The sequence below is a fragment of the Glandiceps talaboti genome, chromosome 1 (assembly GCF_964340395.1).
Source record: "Glandiceps talaboti chromosome 1, keGlaTala1.1, whole genome shotgun sequence".
Classification (NCBI taxonomy): domain Eukaryota; kingdom Metazoa; phylum Hemichordata; class Enteropneusta; family Spengelidae; genus Glandiceps; species Glandiceps talaboti.
Window position 1 is genome coordinate 7,641,555 of NC_135549.1, and position 27,117 is coordinate 7,668,671.

Here is a 27,117-nt window from a genome sequence, read left to right on the forward strand (position 1 = left end):
CTTTTAGGTGTACAACAAAAAATGCCTCACCGTAACATACGGGCCAATAGTATGCAACATATGCTTTATGAAACACATGAGGGACTCACACTGCTTAAATCCATTAGGGAACATGAGAAATGCGAAGAGAGAAATTGTGATTGGTATCCAGACGAACAAGAAAGTGGAGAGGCATCTGAATCCTATCCAATGTTTACTTACTATCCACCTAGCTTATAGGACACGGCTGTTGTCAAGGAAACATACGTTGCTATGGTTTTAAACATTTCGATGAATTGTTTTATTGACATTTGCCTTTCAATGGGTGGCTGCTAATTGTCATTTTGTCGGTTTATTCCACTATACGTTAGATGACAATCAATATTGTCTGGTGTTATGATATCATGGACGGTAAAACTTGATTAGTCAGATAGGTATACGTATTCTTAATCAGTGTTATTATGAATGTGACTTGATAGTCTTATCTAACCTACATGTAATTGTTTATCTACTCTCTCACTGTGATACTGTTTGTGGTCGTGGAATTCATTTTTCTTGATACCAACTCAGACCACTAATTTTAGTGGTCTGAGATACCAAGCGAGATGCCATCAATGGTGTATTAATCTTGTATTTTGAGAGTTCGATAATTGTTGACTTACAGTAGCAAAGAATAACATCTTATATTGAACGACATGGAAAACTTACAGACATGTAAAAATGTTGTTTTTTTCTCAACATATTCCGGTAATTTAGAAGGCATTTTATTTAAATATTGGGTCATTTTGTTCTGTCTTGCCAACAGTTGGATTTGACTTTCCCAATAAAAGTGTGTTTACTAAAATTTTGTCTATACTTTCCTTCACATAAACCAAGACGGTCATTCCATTCGTAGACACTGAATCATTGCCGCTCTTCCACTAGTCTCGCTGCCTGAGACTCGTGACTATCGTGCCTTAGCTTTGTAAGGCGCACGAAGTGCGCCCCGAACGGCGAAGCCGCGAGAATAAAGTCCCTCACACTTTTCCACTGACCACTGCCATTGACTACAATCTGGAAAAAAAGTTTGGCAAGTACGGTTCCAATGTAAATGCAACTTCTAAATAAATATTTATTTGGTAATACATTCCGATACTATTCAGGTGATTTTGATAACAAGTCGACTGACTTATTCGTAGCTGTGTACACGGTCCTTTATAATCACTCGTGACAAAGCTCTAATGGAAAGACAAATTACATCTATATGGTATATTTACTGTAGTCGGAATATTATTCGACATCGATTAAAACGCCAATTCTTTAAAAAGAAAGGTAAACTTGGAGAAATATTTGAAACGTAATGAAGATGGTTCATGAAGCAAATTGTGTCGATGATAAGCATGTGATCATGGTAAGCGTACTAACTATTGATACTTTAGAAGTAGAAATTTATGTATAGTCAATAAGGTGTGTTCAGGATATTGCAACATTTTCAATGTTACGTTACGTTACCCTCTTAACAATCTGGAGATCTCTTGTTGTTTTTATCAAGTAAACTGGCTACGACATACATGAGAATTTCCCGTCTTTATAGATTGCTAGTATAATTCTACGAGAGTTGTAATAACACCAGATGTATTGACGATAATGTTATCATTTACATACTTGGAATCCCTTAGTAACAACCTGAATAAGCCAATCCGAAAAGCATTCTCTTATGTTGACCTATGCGTGTATCGGAAAAATACTTTACCAATGGGAGTGTACACAACAGATTGTAAGAAAAAAATGTGTTCTATGGGCCACCATTATATAATTATTAAGACCACATGAAAACACGGTCCAATTTCACGTGTTTTCTTTTGCCTATATCAGTACACCACTGACAAGTAAGAAATGGGACTTGTCACTTGCGTGTAAACAAACCTTGTACAGCATCATTGTTTCCTAATGCTTTGTTATTCTATAGTGGTCTGAGGTACATTTTGTATAAAGTAGGACATCAAAACAACAAAGGTATACAAGCGACTGAGGCTGGTGAGATACGTCAAATTGAAGGAACACCGGTACCGTGTCTTGTGAGTGCACAAGGTCAATGCAAACTTATTGTGTGCGAGGAACGAGGTGTCTAGCAAAATTTGGTGGTTGTTAAAAAATATCAGTCATTTCAAAAATGGAAATTTGCCAACCTAGGACATTAGTTCATCGCAAAACTGCCTAGAACTCTTACACAATCCCCGTTCAAAAACAGATAGAGACCTACTTTTAAAAAACTGTTATTAAGCAGCATGAGTTCAGCACAGTGGCATACTAGTACTTTTGCTAGAACCCCCCCCCCCACCACCACCACCACCACCACCACCACGGAAAACATCAACTTCGCGTCACAAAGTAGCCTGTTGCAAAGTCTCTCTTATAGTAGTAATTATGATTGACATGTACATGTATAATACGTGACCCCTGTGACATTTCCTGTTCTTTATTCGTTTTCACCTGCCATCTCTTGATGCTACTAACAATGGATTTTTAAAATCAAGGAAAAGTGACACGATTGTAATCGTTTCCGTTTACTAGAAAGTGTACGCTTCATTTGGTGTACTCACCAGCCTCGTACCATCGCCAAGATTGAAACTATTATCAATATCTAAGAAAAAAAACATTTATGTAAATAATCATGCGGAGTATCAAGACCTATTATCAGCAAATAATATCAAACCGTCGTTTCAGAGTGTTTTTTTTTTTCAATCTAGATATTTTTAATTTCAGAGTTGATATTCCATACAATTATGATACAGATTACACATGAAGCATGTGTACAGTGAGTACAAGTAAAGTTTCCGTCACCTTCCGGTAAGTATCTCTAGTATGTTTCTCGTCACCCGTTGCTCTATTGTCCCAAAGATATTACATGTACTGTATTTGTGTTTGTGTTTGCGAAGAGTAGTTTACCCACCATGCATCTGTTTGTACTATGTAGTATTGTACCCAACAACACTTGTGATAACAATTCTTCGAAGTCTGGTCGCTGAGCCTTTCAATCGCATTTGTTTCGTGGCCAGAGTTTTCACTGAGATTCAAGTTTAAACTGCACATGGTATCTTTCTTGGACTAACGCTAACGACTTTGGACAACAGTGACAAGAAAAGTTAAAATCTCTACGTTACTCTGTATCGTAGTACTCGTCGACTAGTGTATGTACTCGACAAACTGTTCAATATCCGATGGTTGGTATCGGTCTGTGTTATAATCACCAACAAATAACTCATAATCAGTACTAAACATTTTAACCAAATGTGATAGCTGTGGTAGGTGAAAAAAATGTGACTTTTTGTAAATCGGATACACGTATTCTGTACACGTTCACTCTCAAACTATTGTATAGAGTCTATCGGAATGCGTTTACCTGTACAACGTTTCCCGGTAAGTATTATTTATATTTGTAATATATTGATTTAAAACCTGTATAGTCTTAGAGTTTATTATTCAAATCGACTATCTTTTATTTCAAGGTTTGTCTACTAACGTTAATATACATTATATAATTCGGTAGGATACCAAATCACCAAACAGGCATTTGATCAAATTCAATAAAGACTTCCCAAGGCGTGTTGATCGCTTCAAAGTATACATACGAAGGCCGTTGTAGGTTAACAACGCACAATTCTCCAAGGAGGAGACGCCTGTCTATTCCCTTTCATGCCGTTCGACCGAATACATTGTTCGCTGTGTTACACTCTCTCAATGCATAACTGTCAACGAATCCAAACGGAATAATTAACCATAAAGTTTTAAAGCGGACCGAGATAGTGGTTGGGGTGACAAGAAATAACAATACTATTGCAAATAATTAGAGTTGCTACGGTAACGATAGTCGCCATATAACCATGTTGACATATTCTTCTGAAATGACCACTTTTCAAGAGACAACAGATTTAAGGGATCAGCCGTGTATAGAAACAGAGGTCGCCATTGAAATTCTTTTTGTTGAATGTTTTCAATCTATTGTGGCGTTGCTTAGATCTCACCAAGATTGAGGACTAATTCTCTGTGTTCGCCTAGTCACGGGCCATTTAGTCTCCCGGGTCAGCTGAGTTCATATTTGCATTGCATGTTACTATTAGATGCTTTCTGGCCTTTGAGAGCTCCTTAAACTTATATTTGCATGTACTTGCCGAACTATAGATTTAGTTCATTCCAGTTACACTGTTCATTCTAAGTTTGTCCTGGACAAATATGAAAAATATGAAAACCTTATTTCTTTAAAAATATATAACTTTCGAACCAAAATTACGATATCACTTTCAAACCAAAAAGATGAGTCAACGTAAATTCATCAAATTCTGATCAAAAATAAATTTGATTTTTCTTGTGATAGAAAACAATTGTATAAATTTTGTAAAATATTGGCGGGAAGCTACTCAGCTATGAAAAAATCAGTTCTACTATCGAAGACACTGTCGTCAAAATTCAGCACCCATGACGTACAAGTATCAAGCATATAGCTTTAATTTAGGAAAATGATTCGTGATCTCTTTTACTTCCAGTCTGGAATTTGATCGGGAAATACAAACAAAGTTTATCATGATGGACGAGTGGGAAGATTTCGGACTTCAAAGACTTTTCAATCCGGATAATACAGAATATCTACCTCTCGAAGACCAGATAAAATTGTACACAGAACGGAACCTAGAGAGACCAAGACTATTTCGAATAGCTTCTAAAATATGGGGAGCTCCACGAAATCGGAAAAGAGTTATTATCGCTCCGGCGATGGAAAAGGTCGAGCGTCCCCGTCGCCAGGACGGAGTTTTGAGCGGTATAGACGATCCACAACATCGTCAAAGGAACACAACGAGTGAGAATACTGAGCCGATTGGAATCAAAGACAAAGCCGCTGTTGACATGAATATGAATGAACCATTTGGAGAGAAGGGTAAACAACGACTCGAACAACAAAAGTTGGATAAAAAAAGAACAACTTACAGTGCATGGCTTCAGGAGAGAAAATGCCTGAGACAACAATTCAACAAATTGAACGATTGTACATTTCATTGGTTGTCAACTAAACCAAGTAAAAGTCCAATTGAACAGAAATACTTCAGAGGGCAGATACAAAAAGCCGACAAAGAAAGTAGCAGTGCACAGGTTAGTATCCAGATCCTTATCGATGACGTAAATGTGTTAAAGGCCAATGACTCGATCCCAGCTCTGGTATGCCGTGACGGGACGCCCTAATAGCTCTATCTACACAAACGATTCGTTGTTTCATCTTTCAGGAACATTTCGATGTACATTAAAATTTATACGTCGTAATACTGTTCAACTTAACGTGAAGTGTCAGAAGATATGTAAATGCATGTGTCGCATTTACATTAATTTTAATGAAAAATACAAAAAAGTACAAGTACAAGTACAGGAATAGCCTATTTTAGTGATATTTTGCAAACGCTGATTTGTAAGATATAACAACAGAATTACATTTTTACATGTTCATTTCATACTATACCTTCAATGGTATATCATATCTTATATATATCACATCGTCAGAAAAGAGTTGATTTCACTAAAACAAAGTAACAGGGACCATTCCTGATCCCAACATGATGTTCCTTGTTCCTCTTTAATTCACATTGTAATGGATTAATTGAATTATTTGACACATTTTAGAAATATACCGAAGATGAATATAATGATGATGATATTTCTATTTCGGATGATATATCCTCCGTGTCATCTTTAACAAGTACAGAAGAACAACAAACCGTGAGTTGAGTTATTCTCTCTCTCTCTCTCTCTCTCTCTCTCTCTCTCTCTCTCTCTCTCTCTCTCTCTCTCTCTCTCTCTCTCTCTCTCTCTCTCTCTCTCTCTCTCTCTCTCTCTCTATCTCTCTCTCTCTCTCTATCTCTCTCTCACTCTCTCTCTCTCTCTATCTCTCTCTCTATCTCTCTCTCTCTCTCTCTCTCTCTCTCTCTCTCTCTCTCTCTCTCTCTCTCTCTCTCTCTCTCTCTCTCTCTCACCCTCTCCGGCTGGCTAGCTATCCGAGTGTGTATCTCTCTGTATATTTGTCTGTCTGTTTGTGTATCTTTCTCCGCCGTCAGTAGTGTGTGTTTAGCTTGCAGTGTATATGTTTCCAACAAGCCTTTATCCATTCGCCCGCTCTTACTTTTATATACACGCCTATTGTGGCGTCAGGATCTCATTGATAACAGTCTTGTGGTGAACCTTCAACCATTGTAAGAAGATTATAGCATAAAACTGTCCCTAATGCATGATTTCTCTGCCAATTACATGTGTAATTCTGTACGTGTATGTGTACACAGGGTGTTGGAATGGAGAGTCGGCCAGGTACCAGTGTAACGTTCCAAACACCGACCATCAAACAACCGTCTCCAGCAGCCATGGCTGCCATAGCACAACTCATATATAACAGAAGAATCCGAATGATTGAATTATTTATGCAAGCTGACAAAAACAAAGACTGGAAAGTGAACAGATTTGAATTTCGTACCTGCATTGGAGAGGTAGGTACATTGTCCCTCTTCAACTGTACGGCTTGAGTATACTTCAAAGATCAAAACGAGTGTATTCTATAAATCGTGGTATGAATGAATGATGTCATCCTGGGGATAATACATGTAGTTCCGTTTATTTATTGTATCTCGATTTAAGTTTTTCATTTGATATGTGATTATGTGATATATTATTTCCGATCTTTAACACTCAAAACCAGTACACCTGCCAAGGAAACCAACCTATTTAAGAATTGACGTCAGCGACTATGAGTTGTCGATGTCCATAACTGCATGTGTTTATGTGGTATGTACGAACAACATGTCATTTCAGAGACTAATCAAACAACAGGATGTAGATGTACTTTCAAACCGAAACGTATTTCTATATAACCTACATGAAGATATATTAGATGATTTTAATTAGCCGTTAATATATTTTTGCTTTTTTGTGACGAAAAACATTTGGTTCACAGCCCTCGTTGTTACTAGTGGTTACCGACTGCCATTGCGTCGATCAGAAGCCATTTTGCTTGGGTTACACAAAACCTCTTAGAGAAATAATAGCAAAAGGCGACTTTATAAATGTAAATACCCCTGGAAGTAATAACGAAAGCTTACATTGACATTTTCTCCAAACGCCTTGATCTGATAAAACGTATGCGTCTGTGAAGATCTTTTGCCCAGGGCCGTATGATCCTCAGTGCGTTTTGTTTGACTTGTTGACTACGTCCATACAATTGTCCCCTACATAATCCATGCTCACAGATACGAAAATCAACTATTCAGATTCGCTTGGGTTGGCCATGAGGACAGATGATCTACTAGTATTAACAAATGAATCTTTCTACAGGCAGGGATTGCCATGTCTGACCGGGAACTCGATGATTTTATGAGGGTGCTTGGTGCAGATATTGGAGAAGAATTAGACTATAGAAAATTTGTATATGCAATGAACGACTTCAAAGAAGAGCAGAGAGCACTGGCAAACTTGCATGAACAAGGTACTGAGGTTTACTACTACATCCAGGTAGAGGTAAACAATGATACAAATGGGTGACAAATAAGAATAACTTCAGAAACAATTCCAATAGAATAGGTCAAGCTGTACCTTTTTTTTTCGAGAATTGTGAGTATTCGCACATTTACGTAAGAAATTCTGTTGAAATTCTAGAAAGTGGTTTTTGCTAGACAAAGTATTATTTCGGTTTTTGCTAGACAAAGTATTATTTCACACAGCACATTTTGTAGAAAACAAATTTTTCATCTTCACAAAATTTATGGCATAGGGGTATACAAGTGACCCCTATCTGTAAGCTTGTTGTTTTATACTCGATAACAATTTTAAGAATTGTGTGTCCTTCACTGTTTTATCTTTCACAGAAAATTACGATTCTTACTCACGCGAGACTTCGGCGGGAATATTGAGACTCGGGTCGTCAAAGGGCGCATCCAGAGAATCGTCAGCTTTATCCCACTACATGTCACGAGAGCCCTCAGTGGTGTCTTTCGCAAGAGATGACCGTCTTGGTACGCCAGACATGGAAGTGAATGATGTACAAGACAGTAACGTATTGACTGTGCCAATTGTAGATCTTTCAGAACAAATTGAGATGTACCCCGATGACTTGATAACAAAAAAGAAACAAGAAAGGATTTTCAATAAATTTGTAAGTTTGGATTGTCTTTTATATTACTCGGCGTTGATGACACTATATGGACACGACGATCAATAAAGTATAATTTCACACAGCACATTTTGTAGAACACGACGGAATGCACTACTTAGTCCTTCAAAAAAGCAAGGTGACAGTGTACAAACAACGAAAGGAAACCCCCTACTAAACAGTAAAAGCCATATATGTATTTGTGAAGGGTTCCACAGGGCACACAACAATTACATGTAACTGCTCGGACACGCTGCCCTTCATATTTTCCTTACAACCTTCTCGTTTCATACACAGGCTGGTATGTCATTGCAGAAGAAACAATCATTAATGTCTGGTGAACCAAGACGTATATACACAGGTGACTCTGCAGTGGACGACTTTGCCAAATTCAGTACACTGGAGGGAGATATCGGAGAAAGCGCCAACAAATATAGAGAAGATCATGTCAGCGAGTTTCGACGGGTGCTGGTTACATGCAAAGAACAAGATGCCAAAGTAGATGTCCGAATGTTAGAAAAAGGTATGATAATACTATTGTATACTGGAAACCTCTATACACGAATCTTGTTATCCATCATCACAAACCAAACAGGTCTCCGTAGCAACGCTATGAAGTATGATTCAGCCCGTTGTTGGAGTGTGTATGGTCAGACAGATGATAATAAGTTAACATTGCGTCTTTGTTTATTCTCTTTAAGGTATACTATTCCCCGGTGACAAACCAATCAGTGAAGTCCAGAAACAACTACGTCAACCAGGCAACCTATTTACAAATAGAACCGGTCGTCATTTTGCCAGGCATAGCCGCCATCTAATGGCAATGCAACATAAAGCAATGAAGAAGAGAGAAAAACTACCAAAAATAAAGAAAGAAAACTAACATTTATAAGATGGAATCAAATCTCAAAGAATTAATGTTACTGTCGATTATTCATCAATATTACACTGTGGCGATAAATGAACAGTAATAATCCCCCTTGCACAGTTTTGAATTCAATCACGTGCATGTTTACTATTTCGACAGTTTCAGGTATAAATAAGTTTCACAAATAGCGCGCCATCAACGATCGATAATAGCCGTGCCTTACTAAGATAGTACATCATGATATGTCAACATTTACCAGTGAGTATATATCATGTCTTGAAAGCCAATCACCAAGATCTTCGTCATGAAGTACATGTACTAGTAACTGCCTCTGGTCAGAATCACCATACACTATCACGGTCACTTTTACAATTTCAAGCAAACAATCACATATTGAAACTATCGATTCTGCTATACATGTTAACGATCATGTGAAGAAAGCTTCACTGTGAATGTAATAACTTACGTACTTGTACAAGTTATTCAGTCTGGTACATGTGATGTTGACAATAAACATGTAATAAAGAGTCAAGTGCACAATGTAATAAACAATTTATAACTACGTTTGTTTTGTAAATATTTATTTATTTATTTATCTATCATTTATTTAGTTATTTACTAATGCACCAACAATTTGCCCCAATTACACATTAATTGAAAAAAGTCAACATTAATAATGAAACTATTTACAATATTTATTTGGTAAATTATTGGGTAAAAAAAGCAATAATAATAATAATAATAGTAATGAATTTATAATACAATATTTTATTACCACTATTGTTATTGACTGGTGACAATCTGTAAATCAATGTTACCAAAGGGATGTACAGTACTATCAACCCCCTCCACAGTGAGACCTAATTTATACATGACATGACCTAATTTATACATGACATGACCTGATTAATACATGACATGACCTAATTTATACATGACATGACCTGATGAAGCTTTTGCATTTGTAAAAATAACAGTTGTAAATGAAATTCCAATCAAAGTATACCTAAACCCAATGCATATTCTACACAAAATTATGAACATGACGAAACTGGGTGTTTTGTGTGGCGTTGTAAGAAAGACAGTTGGTTTGCTAAGTTTGCTACTCAAAATATACAACCCAGGAGTTTTTAGTAGCACGTACAACTATAAAACATAGGGTAAAATGGCGTTAACGGATACAAGATTTCCTCATAGAGAATTACATACATGCATGTCAAGACTCGTGAATAGCGACAATATGCGATTTGATACTTCAGACTTCTGTTTCTCAACAAATTTAATACTGTGTCTGCTTCATCTACATATGTACAGATGAAATGTTAGATTTTAATATTTCAAATACCGATGCTCGAAACAACGGACATGCTGTATTTTATCTTTCACAAAGTGTTTATGATAATAGTATACCTATGAGATTGGCTTGTTCACAATCACTTCCGAATATATTGTAGTATTTCTTTTCTATACATGGAAGACCCGAATCTTTATATGGAAGACCTGATATGTATATGTAATGTTCTGTTCACGTTTATAAGAGTTTAATGCAAATTACATTGCTGTTCCTTAGTAAATAATGATCTCAGACCATTGTAGTGGTCTGAGTACTGATGTACTGTAACGTACATCGTAAATAAAAAGTAAACAATTTCCAGATACATGTAAATGGTCACACGAGTGTTTGGTGAGTGTTAATCTCGGTTACCCCACCGGTTACCCAGACGCTTCCATCCCCAACAGCGGCGTCATGAACTCAGCCATCAGCGGTGAGGCAAGGTAACCGAGACAAGGTGAGTTTTGGCAAACAAATCAGGCATGCACCTGTTTGATCAATGACAGATCTTCCTATGTTATGTCATATTCTATTTAATCAGCCTCGTTCTCTGTCAGTGCTCTATGTGTTTTGATTGACTTTTTTCTAAAAGTATAGTATATATGGATTGGATGGGCAGTCTTGTGTCCTAGTCGAGACCAGGATGATTACTTAGTTATACGCGTTGGCACGGATATAATTTTATTCCGTTGTTTGAGTAATACATCTAGTAATACAGCATGTATTACTGATATGAAACTACGTGTGTGAATTGTTCGGTTTATTCATCCTTGCCAGGGAGGTATTCATCGAATGGCTTTCAAAGATGATTTCAAAGACCAGCATAGTCAGTACAGCGACAACTAACAGTTCTTCGCCACATGTATTCTTGGATATAATTAATGTCCATCATCCATCCATCCATCCATCTATGATGTAGTACCAAGTAATGTCATATGTTTTATATGATATGTAAATATAATATACTGCACGTGTCCTTGAGTAAGTACTGTAACAATTTATGACAGCGTAAAATCTTGTAATTTTTAAAAGTTTTAACCCAACTTCAATGGATTAATCTTACATGTAACTGATTGATAAACTTGATGTGTGAAGTGTTGAATGGTCTGGACCTCAACTTTCAAATTGAATTGTCTTATGTTCTCTCAGAGTCGTTAGTGGCGTCCCCATTATTGTCTTGTTCAAGACTGTCATTCCTCTTCAGTTCTCTGAAGCTAACACAGTTTGGCTCGGCATCTGGATTGAATGAAAAAATACACCAATATTTGGTCAGTTTGCAGCATTTCAAGCACTCAACATTTCGACAATGATCTACAATGCGAAGTACGCCTTTAGTGATGCAAACTGCAATATGAATTCGAATTTTTTGTTGTGATCCATGTATGGTAACCGTGAATTTGATTGGAAGACTAATAGGCTCATATTTTCTTGCAAGCCAATCAGTAACATTGTTTAGTTGCAATTTTCTGAAGCTAAGTATGACCACGCCCCCTAACGTTAAAAATCAAGCAAGAGACCCACCTTCGTTTTTGTCCTTATTACCGTGAGTTTTTCTTCTTAGTTTTTGCTTGAAGGTTTTCAGCTGTTTCATGATTGATTTTCTAGCAGGCCCGTTACGTTGCACTGCTTAAAAAGAGAAAGTGAATAAAAATGGATAATTAGTGTTTTATCAAAATAGAGAGCAAAATTAATTATAATATTAGAGAAATGAAGAAGTAGAATGCTCTGCAGTGTTTCCATGGTTACCGTATGCTTCACAATTTTTTCTGCACTATGAAATCGTATTTTGAAAGACTTCCTCTAACTTATTCATTACGGCAATAATCATGTTACGTACCTTCATTTAGTTCTTTGCCTTTGTCTTCGATGTCGTCTTTAGTTCTGAAAGGCATCTCTTTCCAATAACCTTCTTCTTTACCGTGCATCACTACAAGGGTAACATTGTATAATGTATCTGGTTGTAAGTCGTGGACCTCAACCTGTGTGGTGATGGCATCGTCGATATCAAGAACACGAGGATTATTGGCGGCGCCATTCATTTCAACCACATATAATCTGTATCCTGTACAGTTGGTGCAGGTATTCCAACGAATCCCTGTTCTTTCTTTGGTCAACAAATAAAACCCCATTTGCGTAATATCTGCTACATCTGGGAAAACAGAAAACGCATAAAATGCCTTGTGTTATGATGAATGATTTACTATGATAATATATCTATCATCTCCAAGGATCACGATTTGAGGAAACATGAAAAAAATCCTCGACATTTCAATTTGTTTACATCACATGTTAGTTCCTTCATTTTACAATGTTTTGATATTACTTGATTTCCGAGTGGCTCTCACTGTATATTGTCACTCGACTATTTTTTACTGTAAATATCAGAACAGCAACTAGCTTTGTGGTGTTACAGTTCAAACTACTCCCAACCGTATTCATGATAATATAGCATAACGACTTACAGCTTCGTACTCAAATTTCATATTGTTTAGCCAGACTTAGTCTAGACTGAACCTTGCGATATTGACATTGTAAAATAATGTTTCTTACTTTCCGATAAATCGTCACTTTCAGGATGTTCAACACATTCAGGTAAATGTAGGGAATCCATCACGTTTTCAGTAGCATCATTCTGCTCACTATTATCTACTTCCGGCTCATTCTCGTCTTGTGGTGTTGCTTCTTCGGTTGGTTGATTATTGAGCTGTGTATTAAAATTATTAATCTTTTCCCTTGGTTCATCTGCGCAATCACCTAAAGTAGAAAACATACAGCCAGTTGGTTTGAGAGAAGAACCAAACATTCCATTTTTTCGGTGCTTCTTAAAAACCAATATACTGTATACGACCATGGTCGCTATTCTGATTCACAATGTCGTTAAAGCCAGTATGCGGTGTCAGATAGTCTCTGGACTGGGTCATGTGACACCAGATTCATTAAATGTGATCTCTAGAATATATATGTGCAAGAACCAAATTGTCATCTGACAGTAGTAAATTACGGCGACTACAATTCGAAAACATAGACAAAACATGGCGCTGTACAGTTTATGAAAGTATTAAGGGTTTACTTCAACGGCGTGGAAAAACGCTTTGAAAAATAAACAAATTGTTATTAAGTCGATCATAAGACCACTTAATTCCACTAAATTCGTTTAGTGGTCTGAGGTTAATCTTATTGTTCAATGATAGATCTGAACTGACCTTGAGTTGAATTCAAACTTGTTGGTTCACTTTCATCAGAGTCATCACTCTCTGACCACGATAGTTCCTCAGCAAGGTGGTTACTGTATTTCTTCAGTGCGTCTTTAAATTCAATTAAAGCAATCGTGCTTTTCGGGAGTTCCTTAATTAGCCGACGAGCTTTCTCGGTGTTTGTAATTTCATTCGAAATGGCTTCAACTGTCTGTTCTGTCAGTATACCATTTTGCAGTAACCAATCTAACACGTTAAGGACAATAAAGCGAAGTCCTTCAACGAGATCACAAAGCTTCTGCACTAAGCACGAACGATGCCGCTTTCGTATGTTGTCCAACCACACTTCAACCAATTCACTGTACTCGGGAAAGATGTCTTTTTTCTCCTGTACCAGAGTTTGTAATAACGCTACCTTATCACGGATGCATGTTTTCTGACTGATTTTATTGCAGTCATCTTCTTCCAGGATTTCGTGTTGACAATACACATCTAAACAATGTAGTATTTCAGCTGTACGGGAAATAAAATAAATAAAGGTAGTAGTTTCAGAAACATTTGAACCAGAATTCGTTCTATCGACAAGCGACACTTACAATTCTCTTAATTACATATACTTACTTTGCTATACAAAGACAAAACTCGTACGGCCAAGTTGATTTATTGTCAGGGCCCGCGTGGTGTTAACTGTTTATACCACGCACAAATGGAAGTGGGTATTGCTTGCTGGTCTATGAGACTTGGTTAACGAGAGTGCCATGGAATACTTTAATGGCGTTCAAACTGTTTTGTCCTTCAGCAGTTTCATGATGCAATGTATTTCTAAATCCCCTTACTGAATAAAAAAACATTGTTTTGGTTTACTACCACTAAATTAAATTTAAAAAACACGACATCGTAGGACCTTTATTATTATTACTGTTTCACATTCAAAAGTACAGATAGTAAAAAAATACTCACTCGGGGAAAATCCTATCTCTCTACCACGCGTTATCAGCTTCCTGATTTCCTGAGTGTGGATTTCGCGGACGGCATGATATAGTTCTTTTCCTTCTTGGGTTCTTTGAATCTCTTCAATAAGAGGAATTGAGATTTTCTCACGTCTATGGATTAACCTTCCATAAAAATGAACGATTGTGGAAGGCTCAGCTGGAGACAACTTGTACCACTTGGCATGAAATTGTCGCATCAATTGTTTTGGCACTTCTTCCTCACGACTACTATAGTTAAAGTATGTGGCAAAGAACTTGCCTCTCCCTGGTTGGTTTTGTTTATTTAAATCTGAATCAACGAGTACGGCGTTTAAGATAGGATTGGAGGATGACACGGTCTTTCCATTGTCGTCAGTGGTTACAGATTCATCACACATTTTTTTCATGGACTTGGATGCAATAAATATAATCCTATTGGCATTTCTTATATGATCTATAGCGTCATCAATTTCATCCTCTGAACGATCCAATATGTTCACAGCCGTGGCAACCATACTTGGTCCAAGATGTACGCGTAAAAATGCAGCAAACTTCTTAGCGACATCTTCATGTTGTGGTTGATCTGGCGCGTAAAGTAGTAAACAATAGATGTCTTCACCTGCTTCGACAGCGTCACCAAAGCGTATACGTACATAACCTGTCACGTCGCTCTCTTTATCATTTTTCTTTTCCGAAACTGCACCCTTTGTTTTCGAAATCTGTACCGCACCTGGCTGATCAACACCTGGCTTTTGGTTTTCTGATGAAATAGAATTCACATAACATGGTTAAAAATTGAATAACTACGTCACATAAATTGTTGCATTTTGTTGCACTACAAAATAGGTAAATTTAAACATAAATTCTCAGAGCATCAGAATAATGAGATTTTTGTCTTTTCGTACTCCATAAACCACCACACTTCGTAGCATTGCATCCCTTAATAACCCTGAGGCGACAATTTGAAAATAAATTTGTTCTGTGAGTCTCTGTGTTTATGTGTGTGCTTGTGTTGCGTTTTCGACGACCTATTTTCAAATGAATGATGTTCAGTAAATAAAATACAATATTTTTCATTTAGTTCTGTTAAATATTCATGAAAAAATGTAACGTGACAACAAATTGCAAATTGTCATAATGTTTCGGAGTATTTTAAATTCTTCAGATTTCAAACATAAATTTGACAAAATTCAAATCTTGTTCCTTCAACAGGGCAGTGAAAGTGGAGTATTATAAATCAAATATTTATTACAATGTAATCATTTTCTGGGGATAGGTTATCGGAAATGCATGTTTTGGGGGTGTTTTCGCCTCAGTAAACGTACATATAATATATTGTGTAATCGAAGCGTTTATGTATTATCCCTGTCTAAGTTATGCCAATGACTAGACTTACTGACGGTGGTTAAGAATACCTCAGTAATTCAGAACACAACAGCTATATTTTGATCTAAAGCAAAACTTAGGACCCCAAGAATGTATCAACTCAACTTATGCCCCGTTGTCATCTACTGTAAACCCGACAAATCGTGACCTGATCTGTCTAACCTAGCCTCTGCCTGACCTCTGATGCATTAATAATGTATTACAAGTTGAGACCAAGTATTTTACTCTTGTCATTGTGTACTGGCAATCTTTCACCTATAAAACTGCCAAGACTGTTGGTTAGGTTTATACCCCTGTTACTTCAGGGCTGAAGACTCGACCACAGTCACACTGTCTGAAAGAGGGACTGTGACGCGACATACTAGCAGTAAATTGGCACGAGTTAGCAAGAGTAAATAGTTCTATCTCAACCCCTAGATATGACCTGAGCGTAAATACGTCATCATTATTAGTTGTCAAGTCATTATACTTTACTGCTAGTTCTATACAACAAAATAGCACTGTGCGTCATCAAATAGTCCATACACTTTTGTTTACTTTTACAGAATTGGACTTTAAATGGGTCACAGTCGAAATTTATTAGGAGTAGGCGTGTATAATAGGGACTAGTTATTTGTTAACACATTTCGTTTTTTAACCGCTGTCTTCAAGCTTCTACCTTCCCTAGCATTTTGAAAAAGTGAAATATACAACTTTAACACTGAAATTTATCATGTTTTCATCATTGAAAGCCAACAGTAAGATACACAATAAAAGAAATACTAACAACTTTACGGAAAGAATATCAACAATGGTTTTACTTTTCATTCCACTGCACTGTGTCATCGTTTTATTACACAGTCCCTGTAACATGCTAGGCATGGGAATGAGGTGTGATTCACTTTCATCATTTAGAAAATATAACGATAAAAAAATAGATACTCTCGTAATGATAGAGCACTGAAAATTTTCAGGAAGGATCAAAATTTTAAAAAAAAATGATAAAGCACCAAACGTTGTACACAAGTAAATCAGTCTATTGTGTCTCTGAATTTATGTGACACGTGATAATTCACATAGCGTACATCATGTACACATAGCGTACATCATGTACACATGCTTCCTTAATTAAGCTGAATTTAGTAACTTGCCTCTATGACCTCTCGTGACTCCACCCAGTGACAGTCTGCCTTATTACCTATCAAAATATCTATTTAACAGATCCACTTACGTTTGAATACTAGACAGCATTGAAAATTGTGTTTATGACGTCAAACATATGTTTTATCGCACCTGTCTGTTATGAAACCGTTGATCATATGACCAAAGGACTTCGCGATATTTGTGTTGAATATCTGTCCTGTCTCTGTGTGTAACCGTATTTACAAAGAGTCTAGATCTCAATTCCAAGCTCTCTCTACGTATACATGTATACTTTTTAAAACGTGGGTCATAAACCGTTTACATACAAAATATGTGATTCACTTCATCACTGACTGGGACATTTGGAATTGGTTCAAATGTTGGTAGCAACTTCTTAGTAAGTTCGGTGGTTTAAGCGCCCATTGTGTTGGATATCATGAATATGTCTATATTGTTTTCAATTGTATTATTGGTATCAAAGATCATGAGTGAACTAGTAGACATGATCTGGTAGACATGAACTGGTAGACATGAACTGGTAGTGAACTACCACATGGGTTAAACAGTTGTAAACGTTCGTCAGTTGTGGTAAACTATCACATATGGAATTCATACGGAGACAAGTCGACACTTTACACAATTTCACACAGATGTTTTTTTCATATAAAATCTAGTATCATGGTATATCATTTGTATATACTACACGGAAATAAATGCCAGAATTCACCCCGGAAATACGCCCAAAAATAGTCATTTAGTCGACTCAGACTGCCTTATTTTATTTTGCTGTAATGCTTAATTAATAACATGCAATGGTGTTCTAGTGTCGTTTTAGAAATACTGGTGAACGTTGCCAAAAAAGAGGTGGTATTGTGACAAACTGGATGGCCTGTATAGACTTGGACCAAAGAAGGAAGTTCACAGAGGTCAAGCAGTCTATTGTCATCCGCCATTTTTTTCGCGAAGTTCCCATTTTCAATCGCAACAAACAGTTTCAAACTACATATACATATATTTATAGAGAACATGCATTCAGCATATTACTAAAATGTTCAACATATCAAAAACAATTTTTAAAAGACACACAACCAAATCAAGCTATATACCATTGCAAAACGTATGGCAGCCATGTCATATTGGGAAAGACAGAAATGAGTTGCATATAAACTTACCTGTACCAGGGATCTCAGTCATTACGTATGTGTCTATACCTGCCATTTCTAGAGGTTTGCCGGGATGGGGGTCCCGCTGCAAATGCCCAAACTTTGAGACTGATTCCCCCTTTCGGTTCCCTGGTTCGTTAACGTTACATGATATGTGCCTATGTGGTTGGACAGTGATAGTGAATCCCAGTGTTAAGAAGTCAAACACCAAATTACTTCCGCCTTCAACTTTCTAAACGTATTGTTAAATTGTCTTCTATCAGTTGTGCGCACATAGTTCCCTCACGGTGATATTTGTTGGTATTTCAGCTGACGGGGTGTATAGTCATGTACATGTACATCTTCAAATCGACGTTTGCAACTTTAACTACATAATAATAAGCATGTCATTGTGTCGTCGACTGATCATTGGTGACCGCCAACAAGGAAATTCCCCTTTCTATAAATGTTGACTGCAGTCATTTTGTACATCCGTGTCATAATATAAAGCAGTGTACACAACTTGGTGCAACAGAGATACTAGTATCACACAATCTATTATGGTCTAACAACTTTAGGGGCGTTACCAAAAGTGATTGACTTCCAAGTCTGTTGTGCGGCGTTTATACGTTCCCTTTCTTACGTCTGTAGAAGCTGTTGCATATAATTAATATTGAAGGTTTTTATAAATCTCATATTTAGGCGTGTGGTTAGAATTTTCGGCCAAGAGGGGGGGGGGGAATTAGTTGTCAAAAAAGTTTGCCCCTCCCCCCTTCGCGGTCTCAACAATTTCCATGCTCCCCCAAAAACAAATAAACACAGGGATTTTGCATAGGCCCAACCCACCTAAGACGACACAGAGGTTTCAATCTTGTAATCGAATTATACGGTAAAAAAAATAATAACCCCTCCTGTATTCTGGAGATGTACAAATTATAGGGTACACATAAATTATTAAAGTAACGGGGACAGTCGACTTCAGAAAAGATAAGTGATTTCTGTACAGATGTTGTGGAGAAATCTCATATTGGGCTATGACGTCCTCTTTGAAAATACTTCACCAGCGGGGCTTTTCCCTTCAGTGTTGATTTAGGGGCGAAACGTCATCACCATAATATAATAATGGGTGATAGGAAGAGTGTGGAAGATGGTGTCCTCCTCCAACGGTGAGCACGTTTTGAAAATAAGGACATGTAGAAGGCTACTTTATAGAGACACACAATATCAAACCATACCAAGGAATACTTGAATATGGTCTTCAATACCTCAATTTTATTCCCAGTACACATTTCATATCACACGACGACAATTGTACACATTTTACTAATACATACATAGGTACAACAGAGATATATATTTCGGCAGACACACACATTCTCTTCGCTATCGATCGACAGTATCATGATCAAATATATGGATATATGGATATATGGATATATGGTAAATGAAGTGCATATGGTGTCAAATGTATGAGGTAAACGACTACTCCTGAGGTTTAATTTGTCCAAAGAGTCAACTTTACTCTAGAGTGGTATTATCTGCCTCTGTCTCCATCATCAATACACCAAAATAAATCCACAGCACTGTCTTCTTTTGAATTTAAAATTTTTTGAGCCCCACTTTCAACTCACAATTGTTTTTCATGACCCACCCCAATTTCTCACCAGGCCCCTTGTCGTAAATTCTGACCGCAGCCTTACTTTTGTGCTACTAACACCCAGCAAAACCGCTATTCACACCGCTCCTTCACATTTGTAGTTACCTGTATGCCCCGTCCCATCATCATGACTTCGTAATCATTGTAGCCATATTGGAATTTTTCGATACATTAAGTTTGCTATTGCAATTTATCCTTTTCAAAATTAGTGAAACGTCCAACAAGTAGATTATAGATCGTTTGTAGAAAAAATGAATTATGAATTCGTCCGATCTTATAGACTATATATTTCAACATGTCACATACGTTTGAACATAATTTGGAAGTCAAAACAATAACAATAACAAAACAACAACAACAACAACAACAACAACAACAACTGCATAAGAAATTGGTGTTCCAGTTTGTTTGTTTGTTTGTTTGTTTGTATGTATGTATGTATGTATGTATGTATGTATGTATGTATGTATGTATGTATGTATGTATGTATGTATGTATGCCATATGAAGATATTTGAAGATACGTGACGATTTCTTCAGTATTCTCCTGTCGTCAATGTATTATGCTGTGAGTGTCCCTCGGAGTTGTCCAAAGTCATGACATCTTTTTTTTTTAAGCACAGTTGAATTGTCTGCATTTCTTCTTTGACTAGAATTTCTGTTTTAAATGTGTTTATCTAAGACGGTCGACGTCCTTGTTGCCCTTTGTATCTCCATGTCTTATCTCATCATCTCTCTTACAACACTCATCCTCATCATGCACCCTTCTCTTGTATCTCAGTATCTCTCACAACACTCATCCTGATCATGCCCCCTTCTCTTGTATCTCAGTATCTCTCTCACAACACTCATCCTGATCATGCCCCCTTCTCTCGTAAAGATCGTTTACTTATTTTAATACATTCCATACAATAGCTCAATGACTACAATTAAAATTGCCAATTACATTATATTGAATTAATTTAATTTCATATAACATAAGTGTTCAATAGCACAAACTATTCCATCATAAATTATGACATTTGCTGGTTATGGCACGTAGAAAAATCGTCGTAAGTGACATAACATTATTCCTGAGTAATGGCATGGAAAGATGTAAAACATTTATCAGTTTGTGTGGAATACAGTTTCATATCCAGAGAGTGTAAAGGCACGTTGAATAAAATTAACTCTTATTTGGCGGTATTTTCCAACTACATTCTCAATATGTAAGAATTATTTATACAATATATTGAAATGTCGATTGCATTGATATGAAGTAACACCATGACTTGAATAAGACTTATTCCACAAAATGATTGTCTATTCTGTGTAACATATTGCATAGACAAAAAATGGACTCGGGTATACTTTCTGTTAATGTAATATTGGACTCGGATATATTTTCTTTTAATGTAAATGTGCTGGATAATATATGTCCAACGCTTCGTTGCATTTGCCTCAGGCATTGTCTCGTTTCTTGAATATTTCTCTGTGTGAATAAGTGAAGTAACGAGTTAATATAAGCCTGGACAAATACCATGGTACAGTAGCCATTCTTAGTAACGCAGACAAACTGTCTCATGACGGACAGTGCTTTGTGTCTTACGATAGGTCACGTTAAGGTCATCGTATGTCTGCCCAGAGTGTTAGTCATAACCATTATACACACAATTGACCCCATTGAACTTCTGACACACCTGTAGAGAGAGAGAGAGAGAGAGAGAGAGAGAGAGAGAGAGAGAGAGAGAGAGAGAGAGAGAGAGAGAGAGAGAGAGAGAGAGAGAGAGAGAGAGAGTCAGTCAGTTGTACGCTTGCCTACAATAGTTTAGATGTCAGCGTGATATCGAATCATCGCTAAAAACGATTTTAGGCAATCAGCCTCTATACTATGTCTACAATTACGCGAAACCACAACTCGAAACAAGTAGCATTTTGAAAATACCAAAATTGTAAGACCGTATTATAGACCACAAAATGAGCACCTACCTCTAGCTCGTGTTCATGGACTCAATGCCCATTGCGATGAGGTTTTCTTCAGAATCGACGTTATCATCTTGTAATGGGTACTTAACATTTCCACCTTGTTTTTCTATTTGGTAATAAACACAGTGAGTTTTATCATGTATTAGCCTGTCAGTCACCAGCTCATTGGTCAAAGTTTAATACACTACGAATAAGTACGTTGTATTTTCCTACCCTCCTCGACCCATGTCACGGTAACTATGACGACCATGCACTACATTGAATGTATTGTGTATGTATATATAGACCTGTGACACCACGGTGTTTGTATTGGACAAGTGTCGTTAATTAAAACACATACCCTCCACGAATAATGTAGGGTCTACGATTATAATAAGTCTAAAGAAGAAGCAAATACAAACCCAACCTGATTAAAATCTGATGAGGTGACTAGATGTCTTTATTTACCTCTGTTCCCATCGTTTTGTGTCGTTTGTTTTTGCATCGTTTGTTTTGTTCCGGGTGATCGCCGCCTTCCAGCGATCACTTGGAACAAAAGAAACGACACAAAACGATGGAAATAGAAGTAAATAAAGACATCTATCGCCGCTTTCAGCACATCAAATTTTAATCAGATTGATACTAAACCCAAATAATAAACCACTGAAACAACAAGGCATATTTACCATCATAAACATCCGCGTCGTCCGAATCATCGCTGCTGTCAGTATCCACTAAATCCGCTAGATGACCATGGCTCACTGCTAAAGCTTCACGAAACGTCGTGACAGCAACTCTAGTGTTCGGTAACTCGTCCAACAATTTTCGTACTGCGTCGTCACCTGTTCTCTCATGCGTTATAGCCGTTGCTACAGCGGTACTGATCACATCCCTTTGTTGCAAGTAGTCGAGAACAGTTTGGTAAGTGAACCTAAGGTCTTTGATTAATTCGATTCTGTTATCTATCAGGGATTTTTTGTGTTTGTCACGGGATACATTTTCTCTCCACACTTGTAACAGTCTTTGAAGAAAATCTGGTATGTCACGGTTCTTGTTTGTAATACACCCAATCACCAGGTCCAATTTCTTACTTAAAGTACTTGCTCTCTGTACCCTCTGGTATTCTTCATGCGAAATAAACCCCTCTCGGCGAAACAGATCCAAGCATTTAAGGCCGAAGTCTCCTGAAAGAAAAACACATGCTCAATCAAAATAATAATCCCTGATTCTTAAAATCAGCTTTCCTTGCCATAAAAAATACTTGTACATTTTGCAAATTGTACTTTGGATCATTACAACTGTATAACGATAATAAGAGTTACACATTAATGGCGGAGCAACAATAAATCAGCCAAAATCACCAGGAAACAAGATTTAGTTTGAATTTTGCAAATACTATTTTGTTCAAAGTTTTACTGCCATACTCACTCATCAACCACACAGCGATCCATTCTTTTTCACTAGGCGAAAATATTGTGATCTTACCTTCGGAGAAACCCATATTCTCACCATGTTGTATTATCTCACATACCCCTCTCTGCCGTTTGACGTTCTGGATGCTTTTGTGGAGTTTTTTCCCTGGTCCAGTCTTCACATCGAGCAGTTGTGGAAAGGAAACTTTGCCTTTTCTGCGAAGTAATCTGCCGTAAAACGTTTCCAACGTAGATGGTGTAACCGTTGATAACTCATCAACACGGTTCACTTGTCGTAGAATTTCTTGAGGTAGTTCATCCTTGCTACTGTAATCGAAATAGACGGCAAAAAGTCGAGCGTGTCCTGGGGTTTTGTACTCTTTCAAAATGTGCAGTATGATTTCTATCACAATGTCAGTGAACTTGTTGTCCCCTCCCCGCTTTCTGTTGGAGAACAGTTCAGTTAACTTTGCAGATGCGATAATAATGATTCTGTCTGCCTGACCAATCTTTAAGATACTTTTCTCTATCTCGTCATTACTTTTAGATTCGTTCAGATTGAACACGTCGACTTCTGTCTGTGCATCACGGTGGTGGTATAAAAATTGGCCAAAGCTGTTCACAACTTCCTCGTGTTTTGGTCCATCTGCCACATGGACAATGGCAATGGATTTGGGTTCTTGGGCTACTTCTTTTCGAATAAATTTTACATATCCTGGTAATTGACAGATTAAAACAGAAATGAGAAATTATATATTAATGAATGTACTTGTAGACTTATGTGTCTCATGTGGTTGCTATAACGAGATAGACTGTGACGTAGTAGCATGGTGGGCGTGTTTATTTTTTAAATGACAGCTAGTTGACTATTGCTCTCAAATATACTAGTACTAGATACTAGTACTGTGTCGCTTTGTACATGTATAATGTATTGGGCCTCATTAACGTAATAGTCTTTTATTCGTGTTCAACATGTAGGAAATGCTTATCATTTGATCATAATAGTTATTGAAATCTTTACAACGCAATACAATACAGTATAACTCAACACAGCGTGAATTACTTTGTAAACACTACACAACACCTCAGACCACTACTAGACAACACATACTACAGAACACAGCATGACATCGCAGAACACTACAAATCACAAAATACGCAATGCAATGAATTACAATACACCATTATGAACACATCATGTCAGTCATGCCACGGAGCAGAACAACAAACCACTACAATACACAATACAACACGACACAAGAAACATAACACAGTAGATAACTATGCAACTTACAAAACAAAATACATGTAATGCTATTAAAGGGTACATATATCTCTTGCATACCTGGGTCATCGCCGGAAACGCTCTCTTCGATTCCTTTAGCCAATTGCTGTTTCAGGTCGGTTTCAGCGTCACTAAGACTCTGTAGCGCTTTGTGTTCCCCTACACAATATAATAACGATAATAGCAGTTGCACATTAATGGCGGAACAGCAATAAATCGGCCAAAATCACCAGGAAACAAGACTTAGCTTGACTTTTGCAAATACTAGTTGGAAGTCACTCTAAATAGACCATAACATGACAGTCCTTTTCGTTGAATATTGGCGATTTGATCGTAGTCTTTGTTTGCTTACAGGGTTCATTCCCTTTCGACTTTGTTTCTCACCTGTGATATTTTTGCTGGTCCTGTGACGTTCTCCGTATTGCTAAATGGCTTTTTGCAACTGTCGTAGCTGAGATATAGGTTGATTTAAACTATTTGCAGATATTCTGTTCTATTGACCTTGCTCCTCACCCAACCCCTCACCGTCTCACTTCAATCAATAGAACCAGTTACACCACTCAATACGGAACTATACGATTGCAATACCTGTGATAGATGGTTCCATTTGTCTGTATGTCTATAGATAAACTATCTCAAAACCTACGGCATCAATTCTAATGAAACATAAACATCTCTCTTATGGTAATTAAAGAATCAATTCGGTATTGGAGACTTCATAATGAGCTATTTGCATAAATAACGAGTTTTAGTAATTGGACTACATCTGAAAAATGCAGTTTTCATATTACATATAGCCTACGACATACATTGGCGATAACTTTTACATATGTGCTCTATTGGTTTGGATAACATCCTTTGCATATTGATGAGTCATTTGCACAAGCGATGACTTTTTTTGTAGTTATGCAATTCTATATCTTCAGAATGCATGTTTCAAATTTCATATCACTTGGAACATACATTAATTGATGGTCGCAAATCGTATTGTCATATACACTTTGACGATGAAGTTCTTCATTTTAATGACTCACTTGCATATTACCTATCTATCTTTGTACTTGCTATTTCACATTCATTTAAGACATTTTGGCGTGTGGCTCACAATGTTAATAACAATCGTTTGCATTCAAGAGTACTGCATACAAATACATGTAGTTTCTATTTCTTACAAGAGATGGGACTCGATACATTCCTTCGATGCAATGCCCTGGCTTGTAGCTAAGACCACTATAGTTGTCTGAGCTTGTAGGCAGGAGATTTTCTTTTATCATGGGAGTGGAGGTGGGCTTCAATTTATATTTGTACAAAATGTTGTTTAAATAAATTGAAACACTTCAACATTTACATAATAATTTACATCTGGTAAATGACTTGCATGGAAATTTATCTTATTGACTGTATACATATTCAACTTTTGGTATAGACATGGATTGTATAACATGTCATAGAATGAGTGACGTCAACACAACTACTGCTTTCCATAGTTACGACACTCCTTCTGTATATACAGCTATCTGTGATCATTACAAACCTTCTGACAGCCTTAACCATGTCAATTGAAAGTCAAGTATTGGTCTCTATACGTACCTATAGTTGCCATATCACAAATGCCGTCATTTCGTAAAATTGTCTTTGATATAGAGTATAGTTAAAGCAAGAGACGTAAGAAAGTTACACGAGGAAGTTAACAAGTGAACGATGCGTTGACGTCTACGTACGTAGTGTAGCCTAACACCGTCTAACTCTGAACCATAGTGACGACTACCGTGTTTAGGAGATTGTCGTCTGAGCTATGGTCAGGCAAAAACTGTCAGTGGCGTATCAGTCACCAGGGCCAACAGTTGCCGACTTCAAATCTTCAAGTTTGTCGCACTAAAGAGACAATGACAGTTCTTGAAAAGCGCTGTTATTTTTCTAGTGCACCCGGAAGATCTCAGTGACTGAATCATTCGTAAAATTACTATACTTCCTCAATCTTGTTTGTTTGTTTGGAAGTACAATACAATACAGTGGTTTATCCCCGAACCAAAAATACCCGTCGTGCGTCAGTCTACTCAGAAATGACTTACTCCATAGGTTTTGTCAGTGGCTGTCTGTAGTTTTGTAGGACGTTTAAACATAACTACAGATAGAGCAGAGAGAACATAGTATCAATGTAACTGTAACACATTTCGAGAAAAGGAACTTCAAGCTACGCTTCCTGTGACTTCTAGAGCTATTGTTGTGTATCAATGTACCCGAACCATTGTGTTCATCAGATCATCAGATCACAGGGTCCCTGTCTATTTTTTAAAGGTTTGAGCCTAAGTCGCTCTATATCTATAGAGGGACTGTCGTTCAACGAATCCGTCCCAATCATATTATGTGTTTCTTTTCTCTTAGTGTTTTGCTTTCTCAACCAGTGTTCCAAATCTATATTCGAAACGCAAATCATTGGTAAGAAATAAAGTTCAGTTTGCATATTTTTGACAAACGAATATACAAGATACCTGCAAACAAATCGACTGGTCCAATGTACATATACATGTACATGTACATGTACGTATACATGTACTTCCTTGTTGAGATAACATTGTTGAGATTACAATGAAATACGTGCCTAGATTTGTATCAGTCCGTGGGTGCTGATATGAGTCATACACGTTCTTGCTTACTTTTTTAAACAAG

At 37.1% G+C, this 27,117-nt stretch overlaps 3 protein-coding genes across 4 annotated transcripts; 1 reads left to right on the plus strand and 2 right to left on the minus strand.

Moving 5' to 3' along the window:
• Positions 1-2,958: 2,958 nt before the first annotated feature.
• Positions 2,959-9,533, plus strand: LOC144440677 (EF-hand calcium-binding domain-containing protein 12-like). The gene is made up of 8 exons (XM_078130065.1): positions 2,959-3,378; positions 4,503-5,103; positions 5,626-5,721; positions 6,279-6,479; positions 7,321-7,471; positions 7,851-8,137; positions 8,432-8,657; positions 8,836-9,533. Exons 2-8 carry the CDS (start codon positions 4,540-4,542, stop codon positions 9,015-9,017), a joined length of 1,707 nt encoding a protein of 568 aa, XP_077986191.1. The 5' UTR covers positions 2,959-3,378; positions 4,503-4,539; the 3' UTR covers positions 9,018-9,533.
• A 1,937-nt stretch (positions 9,534-11,470) lies between these two features.
• LOC144439240 (uncharacterized) lies at positions 11,471-13,186 on the minus strand. Its single transcript, XM_078128549.1, has 4 exons — positions 12,886-13,186; positions 12,173-12,484; positions 11,857-11,961; positions 11,471-11,571 (listed from the first exon to the last, which is right to left on the minus strand). The coding sequence occupies exons 1-4, from the start codon at positions 13,184-13,186 to the stop codon at positions 11,471-11,473; spliced, it is 819 nt and encodes a 272-aa protein (XP_077984675.1).
• Positions 13,187-20,803: 7,617 nt separating this feature from the next.
• LOC144453408 (uncharacterized) lies at positions 20,804-26,361 on the minus strand. Of its 2 annotated transcripts, none has more exons than XM_078144706.1 (6): positions 26,038-26,361; positions 24,508-24,606; positions 23,236-23,877; positions 22,437-22,934; positions 21,775-21,877; positions 20,804-21,277 (listed from the first exon to the last, which is right to left on the minus strand). In XM_078144706.1, the coding sequence occupies exons 1-5, from the start codon at positions 26,048-26,050 to the stop codon at positions 21,777-21,779; spliced, it is 1,353 nt and encodes a 450-aa protein (XP_078000832.1). In that variant the 5' UTR covers positions 26,051-26,361; the 3' UTR covers positions 20,804-21,277; positions 21,775-21,776. The 2 variants fall into 2 exon arrangements, with proteins under 2 accessions (XP_078000832.1, XP_078000824.1); XM_078144698.1 differs by having other exon boundaries at positions 20,804-21,485.
• Between the last annotated feature and the right edge of the window lie 756 nt (positions 26,362-27,117).